The sequence below is a fragment of the Impatiens glandulifera genome, chromosome 1, assembly GCF_907164915.1.
Source record: "Impatiens glandulifera chromosome 1, dImpGla2.1, whole genome shotgun sequence".
Lineage (NCBI taxonomy): Eukaryota > Viridiplantae > Streptophyta > Magnoliopsida > Ericales > Balsaminaceae > Impatiens > Impatiens glandulifera.
This window is the reverse complement of record NC_061862.1, coordinates 14,060,486-14,082,290: the sequence shown is the minus strand read 5'-3', so window position 1 is coordinate 14,082,290 and position 21,805 is coordinate 14,060,486. Positions and strand designations below refer to the sequence as shown.

At 27.5% G+C, this 21,805-nt stretch overlaps 2 protein-coding genes across 3 annotated transcripts; one reads left to right on the top strand and one right to left on the bottom strand.

Moving 5' to 3' along the window:
* Positions 1–1,930: 1,930 nt before the first annotated feature.
* LOC124920842 (probable RNA helicase SDE3) lies at positions 1,931–5,737 on the top strand. Of its 2 annotated transcripts, XM_047461406.1 has the most exons (5): positions 1,931–2,025; positions 2,127–2,919; positions 3,010–3,174; positions 3,593–5,050; positions 5,158–5,736. In XM_047461406.1, exons 2-5 carry the CDS (start codon positions 2,134–2,136, stop codon positions 5,530–5,532), a joined length of 2,784 nt encoding a protein of 927 aa, XP_047317362.1. In that variant the 5' UTR covers positions 1,931–2,025; positions 2,127–2,133; the 3' UTR covers positions 5,533–5,736. The 2 variants fall into 2 exon arrangements, with proteins under 2 accessions (XP_047317362.1, XP_047317361.1); XM_047461405.1 differs by having other exon boundaries at positions 1,964–2,919; positions 5,158–5,737.
* Positions 5,738–6,464: 727 nt separating this feature from the next.
* On the bottom strand, positions 6,465–7,004 carry LOC124918651 (uncharacterized N-acetyltransferase p20-like). The gene has a single exon (XM_047458697.1). It carries the CDS (start codon positions 7,002–7,004, stop codon positions 6,465–6,467), a length of 540 nt encoding a protein of 179 aa, XP_047314653.1.
* Positions 7,005–21,805: the final 14,801 nt, after the last annotated feature.

The following is a 21,805-nucleotide window of genomic DNA, read 5'->3' as shown; positions in this document are numbered from 1 at the left end:
AATATCTTTAAATAAAAATTAAATGAATTATGATAAGAAAAATTAAAAAAAAATAATGGAAAAATAATAAGAATTTATAATATATAACAGTAATTTTATTAAATTTAAAAGAATGCACTTGTATTTTAATAATTTTATTTTTAGAATAACCTGTTAAGATTTTTCCTCTTTTAAAATAAGCTTCATATTTAAGTTTATTGTTTTTATAGTAATATAGTAATAAGTGATTATAAATAACCTATTTATTTTAAATAATTTTTTAATAGATTTAAAAGAATAAAAAATCAAATATAAAAATTCTTTATTTTTTAAAATTAATTATTATTTATTAATAGAAGAGAGAAGTAATTAATTTAAAAAAAATAAAAAATATATATTTTATTTTCTATTCTCTTAAATATATATCAAATATAATATATATATATATATATATATATATATATATATATATATATATATATATATTAAAACATGTATATTTTGTTATTTAATTTATTATTTTCTCTATTATTACTCTAAATTTTTTATATTTATTAATGAATTTTGGAGATTTTATTATATATAATTTTATTATTTTTTATTTATTTATAAATATTATACTTATTTTTAATTTATAAATATTATTTCTATATATATCTCCGACTTTATTTGAATTTGTAAATTTTATATATATATATAGAAGAGGTTTGGAGTTGGGACTTATAGGTTGGGTTGGATAAAATTAAAATTTGAAATTAAGATCTGAAATATTTACTGAATTTTAATTACTTAATGACTTAAATATTAATTAAATATTAAAAGATAAAAAATTAAATTAAGAAACAGGAACATCTAAAATTTAAGTATTCAATATTTCTTAGTTATATAATATTTAAAACTAATATCTAAACAAATAAATATATACTATTATACCCTTATATATTACTCATATTAGTTAATAAACTTAATATAATATGAAGTATATAATTTCATATATTAAATAAAAAAATTAAAATAAATGTTATATTTTATTAACTAGTATGTATTAAATTATAATTTGTTAACATAATATATATACTAATAAGAAAAAATTAAAAAATTAATACGAAATTATATTTATATATATAAATAAATATAAGGGATAATATATATATATATATATATATATATATATATAAATAAATAAAAGAGATTAACTAATATATATGTATTGAGATAATAAAAAAAATATGTATCACAGAAAAAAGTTTGTTTATTAATGAGAAAAAATTGGAAATTAATTCGACTTTATATTTATATTTATAAATAAATATAAGAGATAATATATATATATATAATCCTATTTTTATTCGATAATATTTGAAAATATAATCTCGTAAAAAATAATTAAATGAATTATGATAAGGAAAATTTAAAAAAAAAAAGAAAAAAAATAGAAAAGTAATAGGAATTTATAATATATAACAGTAATTTTATTAAATTTAAAAGGATATACAGATTTTTAAAATTAATTATTATTTATTAATAGAGGGGAGAAGTAATTAATTAAAAAAAATTATATTTTATTTTTTATTCTCTTAAATATATATCAAATATAATATATATATATATATTAAAACATGTATATTTTATTATTTAATTTATTATTTTCTCTATTATTACTCTAAATTTTTTTATAAATAAATAAGTAAAATAAGGAATATATATAAACATATATTTCCATATTAATCGATAAAAATAAATTATTAATGAAAAGAGTGAGAAAAATTATTAATGAATTTTAGAAATTTTATTATATTTAATTTTATTACTTTTATTTATTTATAAATATTATACATATCTTTAATTTATAAATATTATTTGCATATATATCTCCGACTTTATTTGAATTGGTAAATTTTATATATATATATATAGAAGCTCCTGCCCTAATATTATTGTATTTTACGTGATCTCCTCCAATCTCCTCCAACAGAGCTTCTCAATCACCAGCTGTTGTTGTTCAAGGGTAACCTAATATTTCGTTAGAGAGTCTTTCCAGTAACAGTAAGTAATTTCATTGTCATCATCTTATTCTTGTTGAAGTGAGATTATTAGTTTATGTGTGGTTCAATACAAATATTTATAGAGAAATTCTGTTGAAACAGCAAATCAATGGCTGTTGTGGTTAAAGAAAAAGAAGAATTTTCTTTTATAGAAGACGAAGGGAAAATAGGTTTCATTGACTATGAAGATGATAGATCTGTGTGCAATTACAACTTAGAGGATGAGGGTCCTGTAAAAATATCTATTCCATTTCCTCAAGTCGGAAACAGGCCTCAATCGGTGAATGTTGGAGAAACTTATTCTCATAAAATAACATTGACGAACACCTCTACTGAATCTTTGGAACTCTGGAAGATAGATATTTATGATTCTAGCCCTAAAAACTCGTTTACTCTTTCTTTGATGGAACCTCCTTCCGAAACTTCTGATCCAGAATATGTACAAAGATTCCGGGAATTATATAGCTTGGAGGACAGAGTCTTACAACAAGGCAAGACATTAAACGTTTGGCTGTCTTGCAAACCAAAGGATATTGGTTTGCACACGACAGCAGTGCAGTTTGATGTTGAGGGTGATAAAATCGAAAGATTGGTTTTTCTTTTAGCAGAAGATAAGGTCTCCCATTTGTTAACTTCCAATAAACCTTTTCGTAAAGATAAGAAACCAAGGAATGGAGATCTTTATCATCTAAAGAATTATGTACCTGGTGTACCACCTCCAAGGACTTCAAATAGATCTTTTAAAAATAAGCTTCCAATGTTTCCCATTCCGAAAAATATGAGGGAGTTGTTAAAGGCGGAGCAGATGCCTGATTCTATCAGAATTGGATTATCGAAAGATAATTATTCTCCATTCTTCAGCGCCTTGATGATCATGGAAGAGATCAAATTGGAGGCAAGTTTTTGCTGTCATGACTAATAAATTATTTGTCTTAAAGTTTTTCTTATTTTAGCTTACATTAATTGTGTTTCTTGATTAATACAGGAGATAATGAGGGCCTATGATATGCAGAACATCTCGTTTCGGAAGAAGGGACATCTCCTGACCCTTGAAGTTCCAGGGCTTGCTGAGAGAAGGCCTTCATTAGTTTACGGAGATTTCATATTGGTTAAGCACAAAGATGCTAATGTGGTTACTACTCCATATCAGGTATGTATTCAAAGTTAAACCCATTATAAGTCTTTATTCCTTCTAATAGAAGTTGAAAATGATTTCTTGAAGCATTCATATCTTGCATATAATAACTTCCAATTCTGAATGAAAAATGAAGCCGCCACTTTTGTTTTGAATGACCAAATATATATTGTTTCTCTATCCATTTTTGACCAAGACATATTTGCTAAAAGTTGTAATGTTTTTCCTTCATGACGCATTCCCTGATTATCTCAAGTTTACCGTGTAATCTTGTTTCTCATCGATTTTGTATTGCTTGTGAAAAATTGTGCGACAATGCCTCAATGTCATTCATATTTTGATAGAATATTTTTACCTTCATTCCACAAAACAATAATTGTCCTCAATTTGGCTTTTCTTTTCTTTTTGAAGTATTAAACTGGGTATTGTGCAGGGTCATATCCATCGGATTGAGGCTGAAGAAGTGTTTTTGAGGTTTGGAGATGAATTTTATAGGCATCATGCGCCAGGGAACCTCTACAATGTTCAGTTTAATTATAATAGGGCGAACATGAGAAGGTCATATCAGGCTGTTAAAGCAGCAGAATCTTTGGGCATTGATTTTCTCTTCCCATCGGAGTCCGAACAAATGAGAGTGATTAGGCCTGTTCATGTACCATCTCTGTCTTTGGCTTTAAACGAGGAACAGAAGGTTTCAGTCCAGACGATTCTTGGTTGTAGAGGGGGGTCTCCTTACGTTATTTATGGTCCACCTGGCACTGGTAAAACTGTAACTTTAGTCGAAGCAATCTTCCAACTCTATACTCAACAGAGGAATATCAGGATTCTTGTTTGTGCACCTTCAAACAGTGCTGCAGACCATCTGCTAGAGGTGCTGCTTTCCTTGAAGGGTTCTCAACTTAATCTAGACGACATATTCAGGATGAATGCTATTGCTCGGCCTTTTGAGGATGTTAATCCAGATATTCTAGAATTCTGCATCCATGAAGATGGTGTCTTCAAATGTCCCACTTTGAGGAGTCTCCAGAGTTTTAGGATCATAATATGTACATATATGAGTTCATGTCTTCTTCACGCAGAAGGCGTTCAAAGAGGTCACTTCTCTCATATTTTCTTGGATGAGGCGGGACAAGCCTCTGAGCCAGAAACAATGGTTCCTCTATCAAACCTTTGCCTAAGGAGGACTGTTGTTGTTCTTGCTGGTGACCCAAAACAACTTGGTCCGGTCATTCACTCAAAGGAGGCTGAGGAACTTGGGATGGGAATGTCATTCTTGGAGAGGTTGTTTGATGAATGTGTGCACTATGAAGGTGGAAATAGAAACTATGTTACGGAGTTAGTTCAGAACTACAGGTCTCATCCGGATATTCTGCATCTTCCTTCGGAAATATTCTACAACGGGCAACTGATTGCTTGCAAAAGAAATACAGGTTTCTCCACAACCGGACTAGACTTCCTGCCTAATAAAGAATTTCCCATTCTTTATATTGGCATACAAGGTTCTGACGAGAGAGAGGGAACCAACCCTTCCTGGTTTAACCGGTTTGAAGCGAGCAAAGTTGTAGAGATCATAAGAATCCTCAAAGACAAAAACGTGGTGAAAGCAGAAGACATTGGAGTAATAACACCTTATAGGCAACAAGTTTTAAAAATAAATAAAGCTCTTGAAAGTTTTGACTGCTCTGACGTTAAGGTTGGTAGCGTTGAACAATTCCAAGGACAGGAAAAAGAGGTGATCATTATATCTACAGTCAGATCAACAATCCGACATAATGAGTTTGATAGAACATTTTGCTTGGGGTTCTTAAGCAACCCCAAAAGGTTCAATGTCGCTATTACCAGAGCAAAGTCCCTGATGATTGTTATTGGGAATCCACACATCACTAGCAAGGTAATACCTAAAACTGATCTTATGTCGATATGTTAGAAATTGATATATTAATAGTCAATATGTTTTCATTTGTAAACTTGTTTGTTGATATTTGATTAATCGTGCAGGACCCGTACTGGAATACACTGTTATGGTATTGTGTGGATGCTGGGTCATACATAGGTTGTAATCTCCCAGAAAGAGAGCAGACTATTTTGGAGAATCGTAAACTGGTAGAAGATGTGGACTATGAAGAGAAACAGGAAGGATCTGAAAGCGGGGAAGAGTCGTCTCATTTGGGAAACCGATTTCCTGAAATGGACAACTTAATGAAAGCATTACCGGCTGTAGTAGAACCATCACCACCACCACCACCAGTTTGTGATCCTGTGACAAGACCAGCTGTAGTAGAACCACCACCACCATCAGGCAGTGATTATGGTTTCAACATACCAAAGCCTATTTATAATGAAGACGAGTGGGAAGATGGCTGGAAGGTGTAGAAGTGGTCAACCCTCACTCCAGAGTGTTTTGTTTGTAATATATTATATGCTCTTTTGATTAACATTAACAACATATTTTTTAGGCTTAGGTTAGTTTAGCTCCCATTGCTGTACTGAGCTTCAATTTGGCTCATTCGTCAATCTTTAGAATAGATTTCGTATTTATTTTGAATTTTATTTTATTATTTCAATAATAACTTGTGAATTAACATTTTAGCAATACCATTTTTTTATTTTTTGAATATATATATAATAGAATTTATAGCAGGGGGTGAGGACATACCAAATGAATGGCTGGGATGCCCCCATCAAAAGGTATAAATAAAGATCTGTCTGGACTCTACTCAAATTTGTGTGGATTATTCAGTTATTCAGATGGTATTTACAACTGACCACACCAACCATTTTATTAATGTCAAACCAACCATTTTATTCATTTATTAATGATGTTGACAATTTTTTGGCATCAATCAAGCTTTTCATCTGTGGCCCATTTCAATAAGTCATTCAGGTCCCTTAGCTCCATTGGTCGCAACGTGATCTCAAGGTCCGTTAGCTCCATTGGTCACAACACGAGATCTCAGGGTGCGACTCGGGTTCATGTGGTTCCTTAGGTGCTACCTATCATCGTGTTAGGCATAGCTGGTTTTGCCTTTTTCTTATTGATGCATAAAGAATTCATGGAATTTCGCATAAAAAATCAAAATATTAAATAATAAGTTATGTAGATAATTGTTAAGAGAGTCAATATATTATTCTTATTCATAAGCAAATGAACAAAGTGATGGTATAACATATGAAATCCAATATGTAATTAAGATCAACATACATATTCTTGATATATAATTAAAACTTGAAGTTATTTTTAAGTGCATGGATAATATTGTAAAGTTAATTAATTAATTAGAGCAATAATTATTAAGTAGATGGATCTAGATAATGGGAAGATCTTGATCTTGATCATGATCATGATCATGAGAAACAAGGCTAAACATGAACATATCTCTTGCTTTCCCATTTAACTTCATGTATTTCTTCAAAACTCCTTCTTTCTCAAAACCAGCCTTTTCCAAAACCTTTTGAGATCCCTTGTTTCTCACATCAACAGCTGCCTCAAGCCTCTCAAGCTCACTCCATTCCTTGAAAATGGTTGATGCCACCATCTTCACCGCCTTCGTTCCTATCCCCTTCCCCCAGTGTCTCAACCCTAGCAAGTACCCCATTTCCGCCCTTCGTTTTCCCTCATTTGGAATCGGTATCACAAATATCATCCCGATTGCCCTATTCTCAACACATATGGCCCTCAACCATGGATGAGGAATCTTCATGTACTCAATTGCCTGATCCCTAGAAGTGAACGTGTCAAAACGGGTAAAATGAGTGACTCTATCGTCGGTCGCCCATGTCAAGAACTCGTCAACATCGGTTAACTCCATTGGTCGCAAAGTGATCTCTTTGTGGGGCTCCTCCATTAGAGTTTGCTCTTTAGATGAATTAATGTGTTTAACAACAATATTTGTATTCATTATATATAATGAAGAATGGTAAATACATTAGTTACTACACTTTATATATATATATATATGAACAAGGGGAGCATGCATGGTGGAAGAAAAGTTGATGTTGATATATATTAGGATTGGGGTATTTAATAAGTTATATATAGTTTATTATAAAGAAATATTTGAAACATAGTATATAGGGTTTTTCTATTTACACACAAAATCTTATTTCATTTGGCAATTTGTATCCCAAACTAGAATGAATTTGGAGTTATTCCATAGAATTGTGTATTAGGTTTCAACATTTTCATGTATATATGTTATAGAGTTCAATTCATTCAAAAGTCCTTAATTGAATTAATTAATAAAAACCTAGTAGTATGTAAGTTAGGCATCTCTTTAGTGCTATTTTGTCTGTCCATAAACATTATTTCCAAAATAAACAAAAATCTAATTATATAATAAATTAAGTGTCTCTTGATCCATGATTAATCCATTCTCAATTCAATATGCAATTAATTACCTCCAGTCCAGATTCTCAAGCTGTTGGTTGGTGTATTAATTATAACATTATTTGAAAAGTTAGGATTAATGGTGCAAAGAATATAAATACAAATAGGGTAAAATGTTGATATTTTATAACAATAAATTGATAATGTGGCCTAAACGTTACCTAACATCGTCGTAATATCTTAATGTTAAATATTATTATTGATAAATCGGGTTTACCCAATAAATTAGTAGATTTGGTAAGACATTTCATATTAGGTTAGATTTTAGTTAAATAGAAGATAGAAAAGCAAAATACAAGATCAATTTAAGCTAATTTCTATAAGGTTGTGGTTTAGGGTTTGATCATTTAGAAATATTGATAATAGCTTGTTAATTTGGAAGTAAACTACAATAAAGATAATAAATTCTTAATGACTATAAAGTCATTAAATTACAAAACTTGTATGACAATTAAATATAATTAACAGTTTCTTTATTAACATAATTTTTGTAGTTGAATACTACATATTTTTTACCGTTTCAAGTTACTACAAATTCATACTTTTTTTTCTTTTAACTTTGGTATATTTTCAGTGGTGGTTAGCCCATATATATTATACCCTAGAAATTGATTCCCGAGATTTTGATTTCTTAAGTGAGACTCTTAACAATATGTTAACACTACACTCTTCGATTATCGGTTGTGTCATTAATTCCTACCTAATTATGTTAGGTTACTCTTAAATATAATTAACAAATTCTTTATTGACATATTTTTTGTAGTTGAATACTACATATTTTTACCAAGTTACTACAAATTCATACTTTTTTTTCTTTTTAACTTTGGTATATTTTCAGTGGTGTCTAGCCCACATATATTATATCCTAGAAATTGATTCCCGATATTTTGATTTCTTAAGTGAGACTCTTAACAATAAGTTAACACTACACTCTTCAATTATCGGTTTATCATTAATTCCTACCTAATTATGTTAGGTTACTCTTATGCCACTTTTGTCTTTCCATAAAAGGGTATCAAAATTAGGTAGATTAATTACCATCCTCAATGTCTAAACTAATTTGTTTGGATTAGGTTTCGGTTTCATTTAGGTTGAAATATAATGAAATTTCATTCTCATATGGTTGTTGATGACCTCATACATACAAAACTGTATTCCACCCTAAGTAGCATTTAATTTCTTGTTAAATAAAAATAAATATGTCATGCAAAACTAGTTTGGAAACAACCCATGTTTTAAATATTTATTATCTTCATATATATTCAGATTCACCTTTTATTTTATTTTTAAACTAAAATGCTTCCATTAAATACATACAAAATTAAAGTTATCAGAAGGAAGGTTGGAGTGAGGAATATGGATCTGAGACTTAATTTTTTAAAATTAATAAAAATAAAATCTAACTCCACATTGCCTCATTAATTAATTGTCAAAATTTCTTAATGAGGATCATCATTCCAATTCCCATACTCTTGTTATATGTGCTGAAATAAATAAAATAAAATAAAATAAAGACAAGAGTGAGGCATTGTCCTTTGCTTATACTAATTTAATGTACCTCTTAGGGATATTAATAATATATATGATGGGCCAATAGAAAATTAAATTTAAATAATCCCCTGATTATATATTTATTATTTTATAATCCCCTAAACTTATATTTTTCAATTAGGTCCTTCAAGTTTTTAACATTTTTTAAATAACCCTTTTTTATATTCAACAAAGTTCTGCCGAAATTTTCTAAAATAAATGATAAAAAAAATTAAAAAAAGTTTGGGAATAACCAAATGATTAAAATCTATTTATTCTTTGGTATTTTTTAAATGTTATAGATAATTTTTTAAAGAGAAAAATCATTCAATGTTATAGATAATAAAATAAGAATATTTTAACATCTTAATTGATAATTAGAATAATGCTTTTATAAATAAAAATGATTTATTGAAAAGTATTAAATTATTTGAATAATTTGATTAATCAAATAAAAAAACTCTTAACTTTAAATATAAATAAAATAGTCTCCCAGTTTGAGAAGAAAACAATATTTTATTTTCTAATAAAAAAAGTCACTTTCGTCTGGCTTGTGAATGGCCAGATGATAACTTTTCTTTTATTATTTTTTATTTATTTTTGCTCAGAAAAAAGTTTCTTTTATAAATAGTGTACATTTAATAAAAGTAAGAAAAAAAGCACAATGATGAGAATATTTTGGAAGTCGTGTTTTCTTTGATGTATCTACATTTAAATATAAATTATATAACAAAATCAGTTTTGAAAAGTTATTCACAAGCCTAGAGATATGATCAAATTAAAATTAGGGTATTTGAGTTTTAGATAATTTGAATTTTATTATTATATATTAATATGTTTTAAATTTTTGTCATCAGATAATTCAATTTTCATAAGAGTAGTGTGAAGAAAAAAAAAATCATATTAAAATAAAAAATAAAAAATAATCATGTTCAGGAAAATTATACGAATCGAAGGACTATAATAATTGAAGGTTCAACGATTTCTCTCCAACTATATAGCTAGAAAATAATCAGGATAACAACCTAAATGAGTATTCATTTCATATCAATCTAAATTTCACAACAACTATTCAAAGACTAAGGCATCACTTAATAAAATCTTAATCATACTTCACAAAAGACTCTAGACTCCAAATATTAGCCACAATTGACAATGTAAAAGTAAGTGAATCGTCGATTCCATTTCCTTATAACACATATAACAACGATTTACCATAATATAATTTTTCATAAAGCTACGAAAATCTCATGAGACTCCCCTATAAAATCAAGAGCGTTATAACCACACAACTGTCAATTACATAAATCCCTTATAATCCGTTAATCAATCTTTCAAATTTTAATTTCACTAAAATAATATATGCCACAAACAAGGATTCTCAATAGTGACTTATCGACGCATCTCTTCACACCATCATTAATTTCATAAACGTTACAAACAATAATATTTTCAATCATTGATGAAATCTAATCGAAACTAGTTCTCGACTTCTAAACAAATTTTCCCTCTTACATATAACCCTGCAAAAAAATTATTTAGCTTTTTCAGCTAACAATGTGAGTAGTTGTTCGACAAAAAAGGGCTTGGGTGGAAAATATATAGAAGGGGTGGGATCTCGCCACACTTTAGTTTCTTATTCAAGGACCTCCCTCAAGGGAGATTTGTTTTTATCCATCAAGGCCATATTATGTATCGGGATTTTCATTAAGATTTCTCATTTGCATCATAATCTGGTTTATATTTCACTAATTATTCATCGTATACATTATGAATGAAAACTGGTAATTCATGATTTTTAATTTCATAAAGGTTCTAATAAGGATGATTTGGATTATGTCTTCTAGATATGACTAACATCCCTTTTCTACACGATCAATCGTTTATTGTTCGAACAATAATCAGAAATAGGACGGGGTTGATGACATCAACTTTTGATACTCCACCAATTGAACATTTTACACAATCTTGTGACTAGAGAAGAGTCGTCTGAAGTTACATTCAAATCAAACTCGAGAAAGTAAGGGACCCTTCTTGGTCCCTAGCAATCACTTGCACACATTCCCCCTTTTTGACATCCGGTGTGACATCGTAACTCGAGGGTTATGAAGACAGATACTCGATCTCAACCTTAACCTCACAAAAATATGTTGGTTTATAATTCCTCCATCAGTCTGCACGACATCACTCCAGTCCATATCAATTCTATTTGAATTTTTCATCTCAAGAACTAGTCTTTCAATATCCGTAAGACTAGTTATATGAATTCGATCAACATAAAATGGGGTTATCATTGACTATCTCGTTTTCCTAAACAAAGTCGATGAATCTAACATAGACAAATTCAATGTGTTTATTCTCGATGAAGGAGTCACGACAATAGGACGTTCATGTTATACCATCACCTTATACACTTGTGTTTCGTTATCAACATAAATGGATTATAAATAATGAATATGTGGATCAGAGTGATGCATCCTCATTCTAATCCAATTGGTCTCCTACAATAACTAGGTGTTCTCATCTAGCTCAATAAATCCCTCAAGATGCCCGACTAAAAAGATCATTATTTCACATATTCGTTAGCCTTCCAAACTATCGAATTCATGTACCCCTATCTACATGGGGTCTTATAATGTGTTCGGGCTCAACAACTTTTGAATTCACAATATTAATCGACCAATCATCAACGAGTCGTCAAATTCCTTCCTCAACTAAGGGTCTAACACACTTATCAATTGAAATGATAAATGTTGTTTTAAATTTGTTCCATAGAGCAACATATCTTGCTTGAGAATCGAAGCCATACCAAAAGACGCTCTTGGCTCCAAGCTGACGTTTATAAAGCCCGACGTAATAGCTTTAATTGAATCAAGTCTACATCAACCGCTCTTCTTTATCCGTTCTTTATTTCTAAGATAACTACAACTCTAGGGTGCGCCTCCAACATTTAAAATTCAAAAAACTTTGGTCTGACATTAACTACCTTCATTTAATCCCCCTCCCGAGATCAAAATTAGTGATTGGTATTATCTACTTGATCGTCGCTTTCTCACGCCGGAATTCAAGGTAAATTAAAGTGTTTATAAAGAGCTCTTACATTAATCATTCATTAAACACAAATGTTTTCTTATTTGCATAAAACAAGTACTGTGAATGCGCAAAATAGGTCGCGTGTTGTGTACAAGAATCATGCGGGCAGCATCTCATTTTCGCAAGTGGAGAAGCAAATGGTTCGTTTTATCATTGAATAACAAAGTTTATAATGTTATTACGTTTTTATTAATTATTAAATTTGTACAGGAGAAGACTACCGGTACGTCGCCTAATTTTGCGGAATTATTTCTGCACAGTCATACAAAGAAACCGACTCTGCAAGATCCAAATCCGGAGGTTCCCCCTATTATTCAAGAAAAAGTGGTAAGTCGTGTTTATTAGTTATATTTCTTTTATTTATTTTATGTATGTATGTAATCAAATGTAATTTGTGTTTGTAGACTGCCTTGCGAACTGCTATAGAAGAAGACCCGAATAGAAATGAATTACAGTTGGCTGAGTGCGCATTCGGGTCTCAGGGACATGGGCGAGTTGTGGGTTTGGGCTCCGGTGTCACACCTAGATCTTTTAGACCTGATGCTCGTGGTGGTTCTAGCACACCGCGCAGTGACACGCAAAATTTCCGTGAACAAAACCAACTTTTACTTGAGGAGATGTAGAGGATGCGAGATGAGCGTGAAGCTGAGAAGCTTCGGTCACGGAGAGAGCGCGAAGAAGCCTTACTCGAGCGTCAAATGGAGCGTGAGGAAGCACAAAGGCAGCGTGAAATGGAGCGCGAAGAATTATTGATGCAGCGTCAAGATGAACGTGAAAAAGCTCGAAGGGAGCGTGATAGAATGCGGGATGAGATGCTTGAGATGAGATCGACGATGAACTTCTTATTATCCAGGATTCCCCGTGATCAACTTCCACCTGCCCCTCCCACTCGAGATGATGCCCCTCCTACTTAGAGATGATGCCCCTTCCACTTGATCGTCACTTTCCCACTTGAATTCTGGTTAGTTAAATTGTAATTTGAAGTACGTTAATTAATGGTTTTTGTGGATTTGTGATATGATTGTAGTTTTTGGATGGATTATAGTTTGTGGATGGATTGTAGTAGTTTGTGGATGGATTGTAGTTTGTGGATGATTATTGTTTTGAATTAATGATTGTAGTTTTGGGTTTTTGGTTATTGATGATTGTGTATTTTTTGGTTTTTGGTTATTGGTTATTGATGATTGTGGTTTTATATAGGTAAAAATTTGTAAAAAAAAACAATTAAGGTTTAGTAACGGTTAAATAATTTCAAAAACCGTTACTGTAAAACTAACTGTAACGGTTTAACAAATAAAAAACCGTCACAGAAACAACACAAGTATTTGTAACGGTTTTCGAAAACCGTTACAGATACTACTGCATTTCAGTAACGATTTTTAGCCGGCTAAAACCGTTACTGTTGTTCCATTACTATCTGTAACGGTTTTCGAAAACCGTTACAGATGCTTGTGTTGTTTCTGTGACGGTTTTAAGACGGCTAGAACCGTTACTATTGTTCCTTTAATATCAGTAACGGTTTTCGAATGCCGTTACTGATACCTGTGAAGTTCTGTAACGTACTTTTTAGTAACGATTGGTAACAGTTTTATTTGCCGTTATAATTATGTTTCAGTAACGGCGTTCGATACTTTCAGTAACGGTTTTCGCCCTTACTAATACCCATTTTTCTACTAGTGCAAATAGCCCGCCCTAATGCCTACCACTACGGCAAAGGTATGAGCTTCAGTCGCACAAGGTTTCGGTTGCACCACTCTAGACCAAGTTTGTTGCCTAAGTTGTGTGTCAAAGGAAGACATCACTCTCCTTTGGTTCTAGAAACGGAGTCTAGACGAGGACCAACCACTTTTTAGAGCCTCCTTTACCACTTGTACAACAACGCTAGTGTGAGAGAGGAGCTAAGAAAGCTTAAAATATTTTTACATTTAAAATATAAAATTAATAAGATAAATAAGATATTTTGATATTTTAACTAATAAATTAAATAAATTTATAATTAAAATATAAAGATGTAATATATATTTTTAAACTGAAAATGAAATTATATCTTGAATTATTTATTTTTTAAAAGAAGGAAATTATTTAACAGATTATTTTTTCTGTTCATATCCTGAAAAGTAATAGATTTGTATAAAAAGGGTTGAAACTTGGAATACGTGAAAGCGTAATGATTAATGATCCCTTTATCCTCATTTTCCTCAAAACCATACAAATAATAATAATAATAATAATATTGTAGTGGATTAGTTTTTATTTTCATACCAATTGTGACACGACAATTTGGTAGGTAATATTTGAATTGTTTATAATTTATTTGGGTAGGTTTGAGTAAGTTTATTCCACTTATTTGTTCAACTTATTAAGCTTATTTTTTTTTATTTAATAAGATTTAGTTTATTCATTATATCTTATTTAGTTATAGAAAAAAATATCTTTAAACGTAAAATATGCTTAATTATAATTTTTTATTTTAATTCATTATAACAAATTATTATAACAGAAAAGCTCAAAATTTAACGTTCAATCAAACACGCCCCTTCATTCTCAATCTTTTACAGTTGCGGTCCTTTTGATCAGACATCTTCATATACTTTAATTTCTTTCTTTATTACCCTCACTCAGGGCTCGTTTTATCTGCAGTTTTTTTTTTTATATTTGGTGGATTCTTTTAAAACTTGTTTTATAAAACAGAATTATTTGAGAATTTTTTAAGATAAATCATTACAATGCTTTGTTAAATTTTAATTAAATTTAAATTTAATAAAAATAAAGTAAATATATTTTGATACTTTAATTTAAGAATTATGTGATGTGATTTGAGGAATAGAGTGACATTGATAAAATAGAAAGAATTTGCTTAAAATTTTAACAAAAATAAATAAAAAAAAATATTCTGATAAACAGTTCTAATTATTCTCACACATGAATATACTATTTTCAGTTTATTAGAATCTTAGGTCGGATTGGATAGAGGGAGAAAAAAATAATTATCGTTGATGATTTTGAGAAAATTGTGATTATTTTTTATAAAAAAAAAACTTAAAAGGTAGTGATATATATAAATAAAATAAAAAATATTTTAAATTAAAATAATTATTTATTTTGATTTTGGAGACTCAGATCCTGTAGCATTGTCAATGATAACTAATATATTAATTTTTTTTATTGTTTTTAATATGATTGAGATTCATTAAATGATAATCTAGTTTTTGGATGGTTGTTGTAAAGTTTGATTGAGTCGAATAATATAACAAGAATACATGTATATTTGAGTTACCATCCCAATTATGTTTTGATGGACTATCTAGTTTGGAAAAAAATCGTAAACTTGTAATGATCGTAATCGTGTGATTCGTATAATTAATAATTTTATTATTATGATATTTTCTGATATTCTTATTAAGATATTTTCTGATATTCGTTCTCAAAAGAAAGTGGAGAAGGTTGGAGAATTATTAATTATTCTTGGATTTATGAACTCGGTTAGGTAAATATTAAAAACACAAATGAAAATAATAACAAATTTTTTGTTATTACATATATGAAATTTAAAAAAAACTAAAGAGAAATTTAACAAAAACTAAAAAGAATGTTGAAAAAAATGAAATATAAATGTTAATATTAAAAAAAAAATTGAAGAGAAAACATATTTATTTATTAAAGAAATTAAAAATTAAGAATCCTAGAGAACATAAGAGTATGTCCATCGACCTCTGTCCATTTATTTTGTCAAATTAATCTTTTACTTCAGTTAAAAGCGGGCACAATATTTTACTTGGTCAAAACACTCAAATATGCGTTTGTCCGACATTTTTTCTCTGAATAATTAAAATGTTATTTTTATTTGATACTATTTTAAGTATTATAAAATTACATTTTTAAAATTATTATAAAACTACATTTTTAAAAATAATAAAACATGTTAATATAATTAATAGAAGAAGATATTAATTTATTTAAAATATATATTTATTAATTAAATATATAACTAATATTCCTATAATATAACTATATTAAATAACAAAATTTAAAAATTTAAACCCTTAAAACGTGTTAATATAATTAATAAAAAATATATTAATTTATTTAAAATATATATTTATTAATTAAATAAATTAAAATATAAATTTTTTTTATAATTTAAAATATATTATAATATTAAAAATAAATTTGAGAATATATAACTAATTTTTCTATATTATAAGAAAATTTGAGAATATATAATTAATATTTTTATATTATAATAAAATATAAAATATTTTTATAATTTAAAATAGAAAAAATATATAAATTTATTTAAAAAAATATTTATTAATTAAATATATAACTAATCTTACTATTATAGAGTATATTATATTATATAATAATTAAAAAATCTGAGTTGGGCATGTCCACCTAGAGCTGAGTTGGGCATGTCCACCTAGAGCGCTACACTCCTTTTGCTTTTACATACAACGCATAAAATAAAATAAAAAACAACGATATTCACAGATCATGATCTGTGTCTGAGTGGAAAAGGGCAGGTCATTGCTTTTTTTTCATTTTTTTAACTGTAGGTAAAAGCAAAAGGAGGGCATTTATGTTGGTTATGCCCAACTCACTCTAACATTTTCATTATTATATAATATAATATACTCTATAATATAGAATATTACTTATATATTTAATTATAGTATTTTTTCCTACTATTAATATTATAATAACATTAAATAAATATATATTTTAAAATTTTAATATAATAGAATATTAATTATATATTTAATTATAAAACTATTTTAATATAAAATATTAGTTATATATTCTCAAATTTTCTATAAGAATATTAATTATATATTCTCAAATTTATTCTTGTAATATTTTTAATATTATAATATATTTTAAATTATAAAAATATTTTATATTTTAATTTATTTAATATTAGTTATATATATTTAATTAATTAGATAAGAGGACGGGTTTTGTCCAAGTACAAAATGTGTCCGTTTTCTGCTGAGGTGGCATATTGATTTAACAAAATAAGAGGACAGAGGTCTTCTACACGCTGATGCTCTTATGCTCTAAGTTAAAATGATGATGACGTGGTGAAGTAGAGGGTTAGTATAAGTAATTAAATTATATATCTAATGTTAATTTGTAACGATGTTATTGATGTAAAATTTCAAAAGGCATTTTAAAATTTAACATATATAAATTTAATATTAATATTTTAGCTCCAAAGCGAGGTATCAGGTTTGATACACTCCTCATTCCGGACCCTAAATTCAATCGGGTAATCATTTTCACTCCCCATTCCCGACCCCGAACCCAATTTAAAATATCCAAACTCAACTATCGAGTACCCATGAATATTGGGTATACGGGTACCCATAGTCATTCCTAATTGTGCTTAAATAATTATTAATATTTTTAATATACATGCACCATTTACAAAAAAAAAAAAAAAAATATATATTTATTTTTTATTTATTAAATTTTAAATATATATATATATATATATATATATATATATATATATATATATATATATATATATATATAAAAGTATTGTATAGTTAATAGCTTAATATTGAATATGAATTTTCCATCACAATAAATCATACAAAGATGCCATTTGTGTCATGATAAGACTAGACTTAATATTATCTTTAAAAAGTAATTATGATAAAGTATTATTGAGATGATAACTTTGGTTGATTAGATAATAAATAATTAATTCCTTATAACCTACTCATTATTTTTAAGGACCCCTCAAAAGTTCCTATAGCTAAATATATATATATATATATATATATTATGAGATAGCTTTCTCAAATCCAATTTCTAAAAGAGAAAATAAATGAAGTTGACAATAATTATTAGTTATTCATTCTTACAAAAATATTTTATGTGTCTTTTATTAGTAGGCAGTTGACAATTTTATAATTTATCTTATACCTTAACCTTTTTTAATTAGGATGTTAGAATCAATTACATAACAAATATTAATCAAACTGGTAAATATTTTATATATGTGGTACAAGATTCTGAAGTTTGAGGTATTCTAAGAAATGAAAATGAAGTTTAAGTGGATCCCACTTCGTCATTGTGGAACCCACCTTGAAATTGTTTTGACTGTATAAACAGTAATAACTTTCACCGCCTTAAAATTCAACTATACATTTTTAAGAAACATATTTTTTTACCATAGATTAAATTTAAAATCATATATCATAGTTATAAATAAATTTCAAAACATTCTTATATCATGTGTTGTAATATTTGTCTTTCAACTTCCTTTTCACACAATATAATATTCATTTTCTATATTGTTAAAAATATAATAAGTTAGTTAAACACAAAATTATATTTCAACCTGAAATATTTTTAGCTGAAATTAAATTGAAACCTAATAAGACCATTTCAAATGAGTTCATTCTTTTTTATTGTTTCTAATTGATTATTTTTTAAAATAATATTTTTGGTGTGATATTATTTTTTAAAATAATATATATATATATAAAAGGATCATAATTTATTTTGAAAATAATATATAATAGGGCAAATTACCTGGGCGGTCCTCGAACTATCTCGATCGTTCACTTTTGGACCTCAAATTAATTTTTGAAACAAATCGCCCCTTCAACTTTTATAAAGATCACCGGTGCCCTTCCGTCAACTTTTTAGTTAAACCTAACGGTTTAAGTTTAAAATATTATTTTTTTATATATTATCTTTAATCTTATATTTTATATTTATATATATAATTATTAAATCGCTTATATATAATATTATATATATATATATTATTATTAAATTTTATATAATTATTAAATTTTTTATATAATAAATAAATAATATATATATTATTTATTTTTATCTATATATATATATATAATTTATATATATTATTTTTAACTAATTTATATATAATATTTATATAATATATATTTTAAAAAATAATTTAAGTGTTAAAAGTATTTGAGTAATTAGAAGGTTACAATTACTTTTAATCTTTCAAATTATTTTGTAAAATATATATTCTATAAATTATATAAATTTATATATATATATATATATATAATTAATAATTAGGGATAATACATATAATTTATTTTTAAACTTTGTTATATATATAAGTTGACGGAAGGGCCACGGGTGACCTTTATAAAAGTTGAAGGGACGATTTGTTTCAAAAATTAATTTGAGAGCCAAAAGTGAACAATCGAGATAGTTTGAGGACCACCCAAATAATTTGCTCTATATAATATAATATATAATATAATTGATTGAGATAACAGTTTAAATTGTTGGCAGGTCTAATTAAATACATAAAAATATGATTGTTCTCAGATAATAATAATTTTGTGGTGCATTATTAATGTTACTGATGTGTGACGTGCGGTCATCACCTAAGTATGGGAACTCAATTTTTTTTTTCTTACAGATAATAATAAACCACTATTTTATACATATGATCAATTATATAAATATATATTGATGAAATGTTACTTTAATCATGAACTTTGTATTAAGCCTTTAAAGAGTTTAATATTTAGTTTCAAAATTTGATATAATTTCAGCTTAAATTGTCACTCACACTGTCACTATCCATTAGGAAATTATTTATATTGAAACTGAAATTAATAAAATTAATATTTAATTTTAAAATTTATTTGATATAACTTAGGGAGACTATAGTGTCATGATCTATCACTATCTATTAGGAAATTATCAATATTGAAATTGAAAACAACTTGTTATGTTTTATTTTCACTATAAGAAGTAATAAATAAGTCATTCAATACTTATTTAATACAAATAACCAAATGAATTAACGTATAAAATTTATCCAAGATGATTTTTTTTTATTTGATAAAAATGTGTAAACTTGAATTTTAAATTGGATTACTAACTAAAAAGTGAGGTTAAAATTTGGTAAAATTAAAGTGGCTATTATTAATAATAATAATAAATGAAATAATGCATATATTTTTTTATATGTTTAAATGGATTAAATTATTTCTGAAAAAAAAGACAGTCAAAAGTGGCCCCCTAAGGAATGGAGTTGATTGTGGGAGCTTGTTTGTTTTGGGTTTTTTTAGATAATTAATTTGTTATGATATAAAATTAATATAATCACTGATTTAGATATAAATTAAAAATAATATAGTGAAGAAAATAAAACAAAGAGGCCTAAATCAATAGACGACCATAACAAATGCTATGATGATGACAAAACAGAAACATAATTAAGGTGGGCCCAGATTCTTATATGACACTGGGTCCCGCATACTATGGGCCCGGTATTTTACGTAGCCCAAAGGAGTGAGAGAGAAAACGATATAAAATAATATATATTAGTGTTAGATAAATATTTATTTAAATAAATAATTTTATTTTTATTCTAAAATATATATATATATATATATATTTTATTATTAATAATAAAGTTAATTGAAATTAACTTATAAATATAAAAAATATAAAATATAAAATATTGAATATTTGAATTATCCAAGAATTTATAAAATTCACTTAATATATGTGATCTATTCAAAGTATAGAGTTTAGTATAGTATAATCGAACTAAAATTTATAAAATAAAACTATTTAATTCAATTAATCATAAAATTAGTTTTTTTTTTTTTTTCTTGTTTTAAGATTTTATTTCAAAACTTAACTATCATTTCAATTGTAAATAGTGAATATTTTTGATTTTCAACTCTTAAAAACAAATTTTTAAAAAATTTAATCATACATAATTTTTAAAAGAAAAAAAACACTAATAACCTACATAAAAAGAGCCCTTATAGAATATGTTACTGCTAATAAGCAAAATCGAACGGATTAATTTGACAAATATGTTAGATGATAATTTTGTTTTGAACATTAGATTTCGTTTCTCCCTCGGTGCGACTCATACCTGCATGTTAAGCACGTACCCACAAACTAACTTAACCGAGCGAGCGACTGTTAACGTCTATCGGGCTCGAACTAGGATCTCCAATAAAGTTTGGGGATATCATCTCTTTTTGCCCTTGTAGAACATAAGTGTGATAATTTTAAGTAATTAAAAATGATAAATTTAGCTTATTCAAAGGTTTATTTAACAAATTATTTAAAAATGAAAAATGATAAAGAGTTATAAAATATTGACAGAATAAGTAAGAAAATAATATGTCATCCCTATATTGGATATTGATTTTTTTTAAATTAATGTCTTACTTACATATTTCTCTTTGTAGTTTCTCTTTAAAAATACATATATTTATTAATTATTTTAAAAATCCTATAAGATAATATTAAAAAAATACTAAAATTATTTGAATAAAGTAAAAATGCTGAAAAAAAAGAGGTCCATTATTGGCACATCACCGCCTCTCTTAGAGAATGGTCCGTGAACTCCTCCCGTCCTATTTCGGGAATCCGTTGTGGAGCCCCCACTCACAAACCTCCACTCCTCATTTAAAAAACATAAATAAATATTAAAAAAAAACAATAATAATCAGCCGCAGAAGGGATGGGATTGTAGCTTAGCCGAGCCAAGCCGAGCCAAGCCGAGTTGAAGAGCAATGAATATTCATTATTCATCATGTCCTCATCCTTCGAGTCTGTGACGTGTTACTGTGAGAGTTAATAAATTCGATGATAATGAAG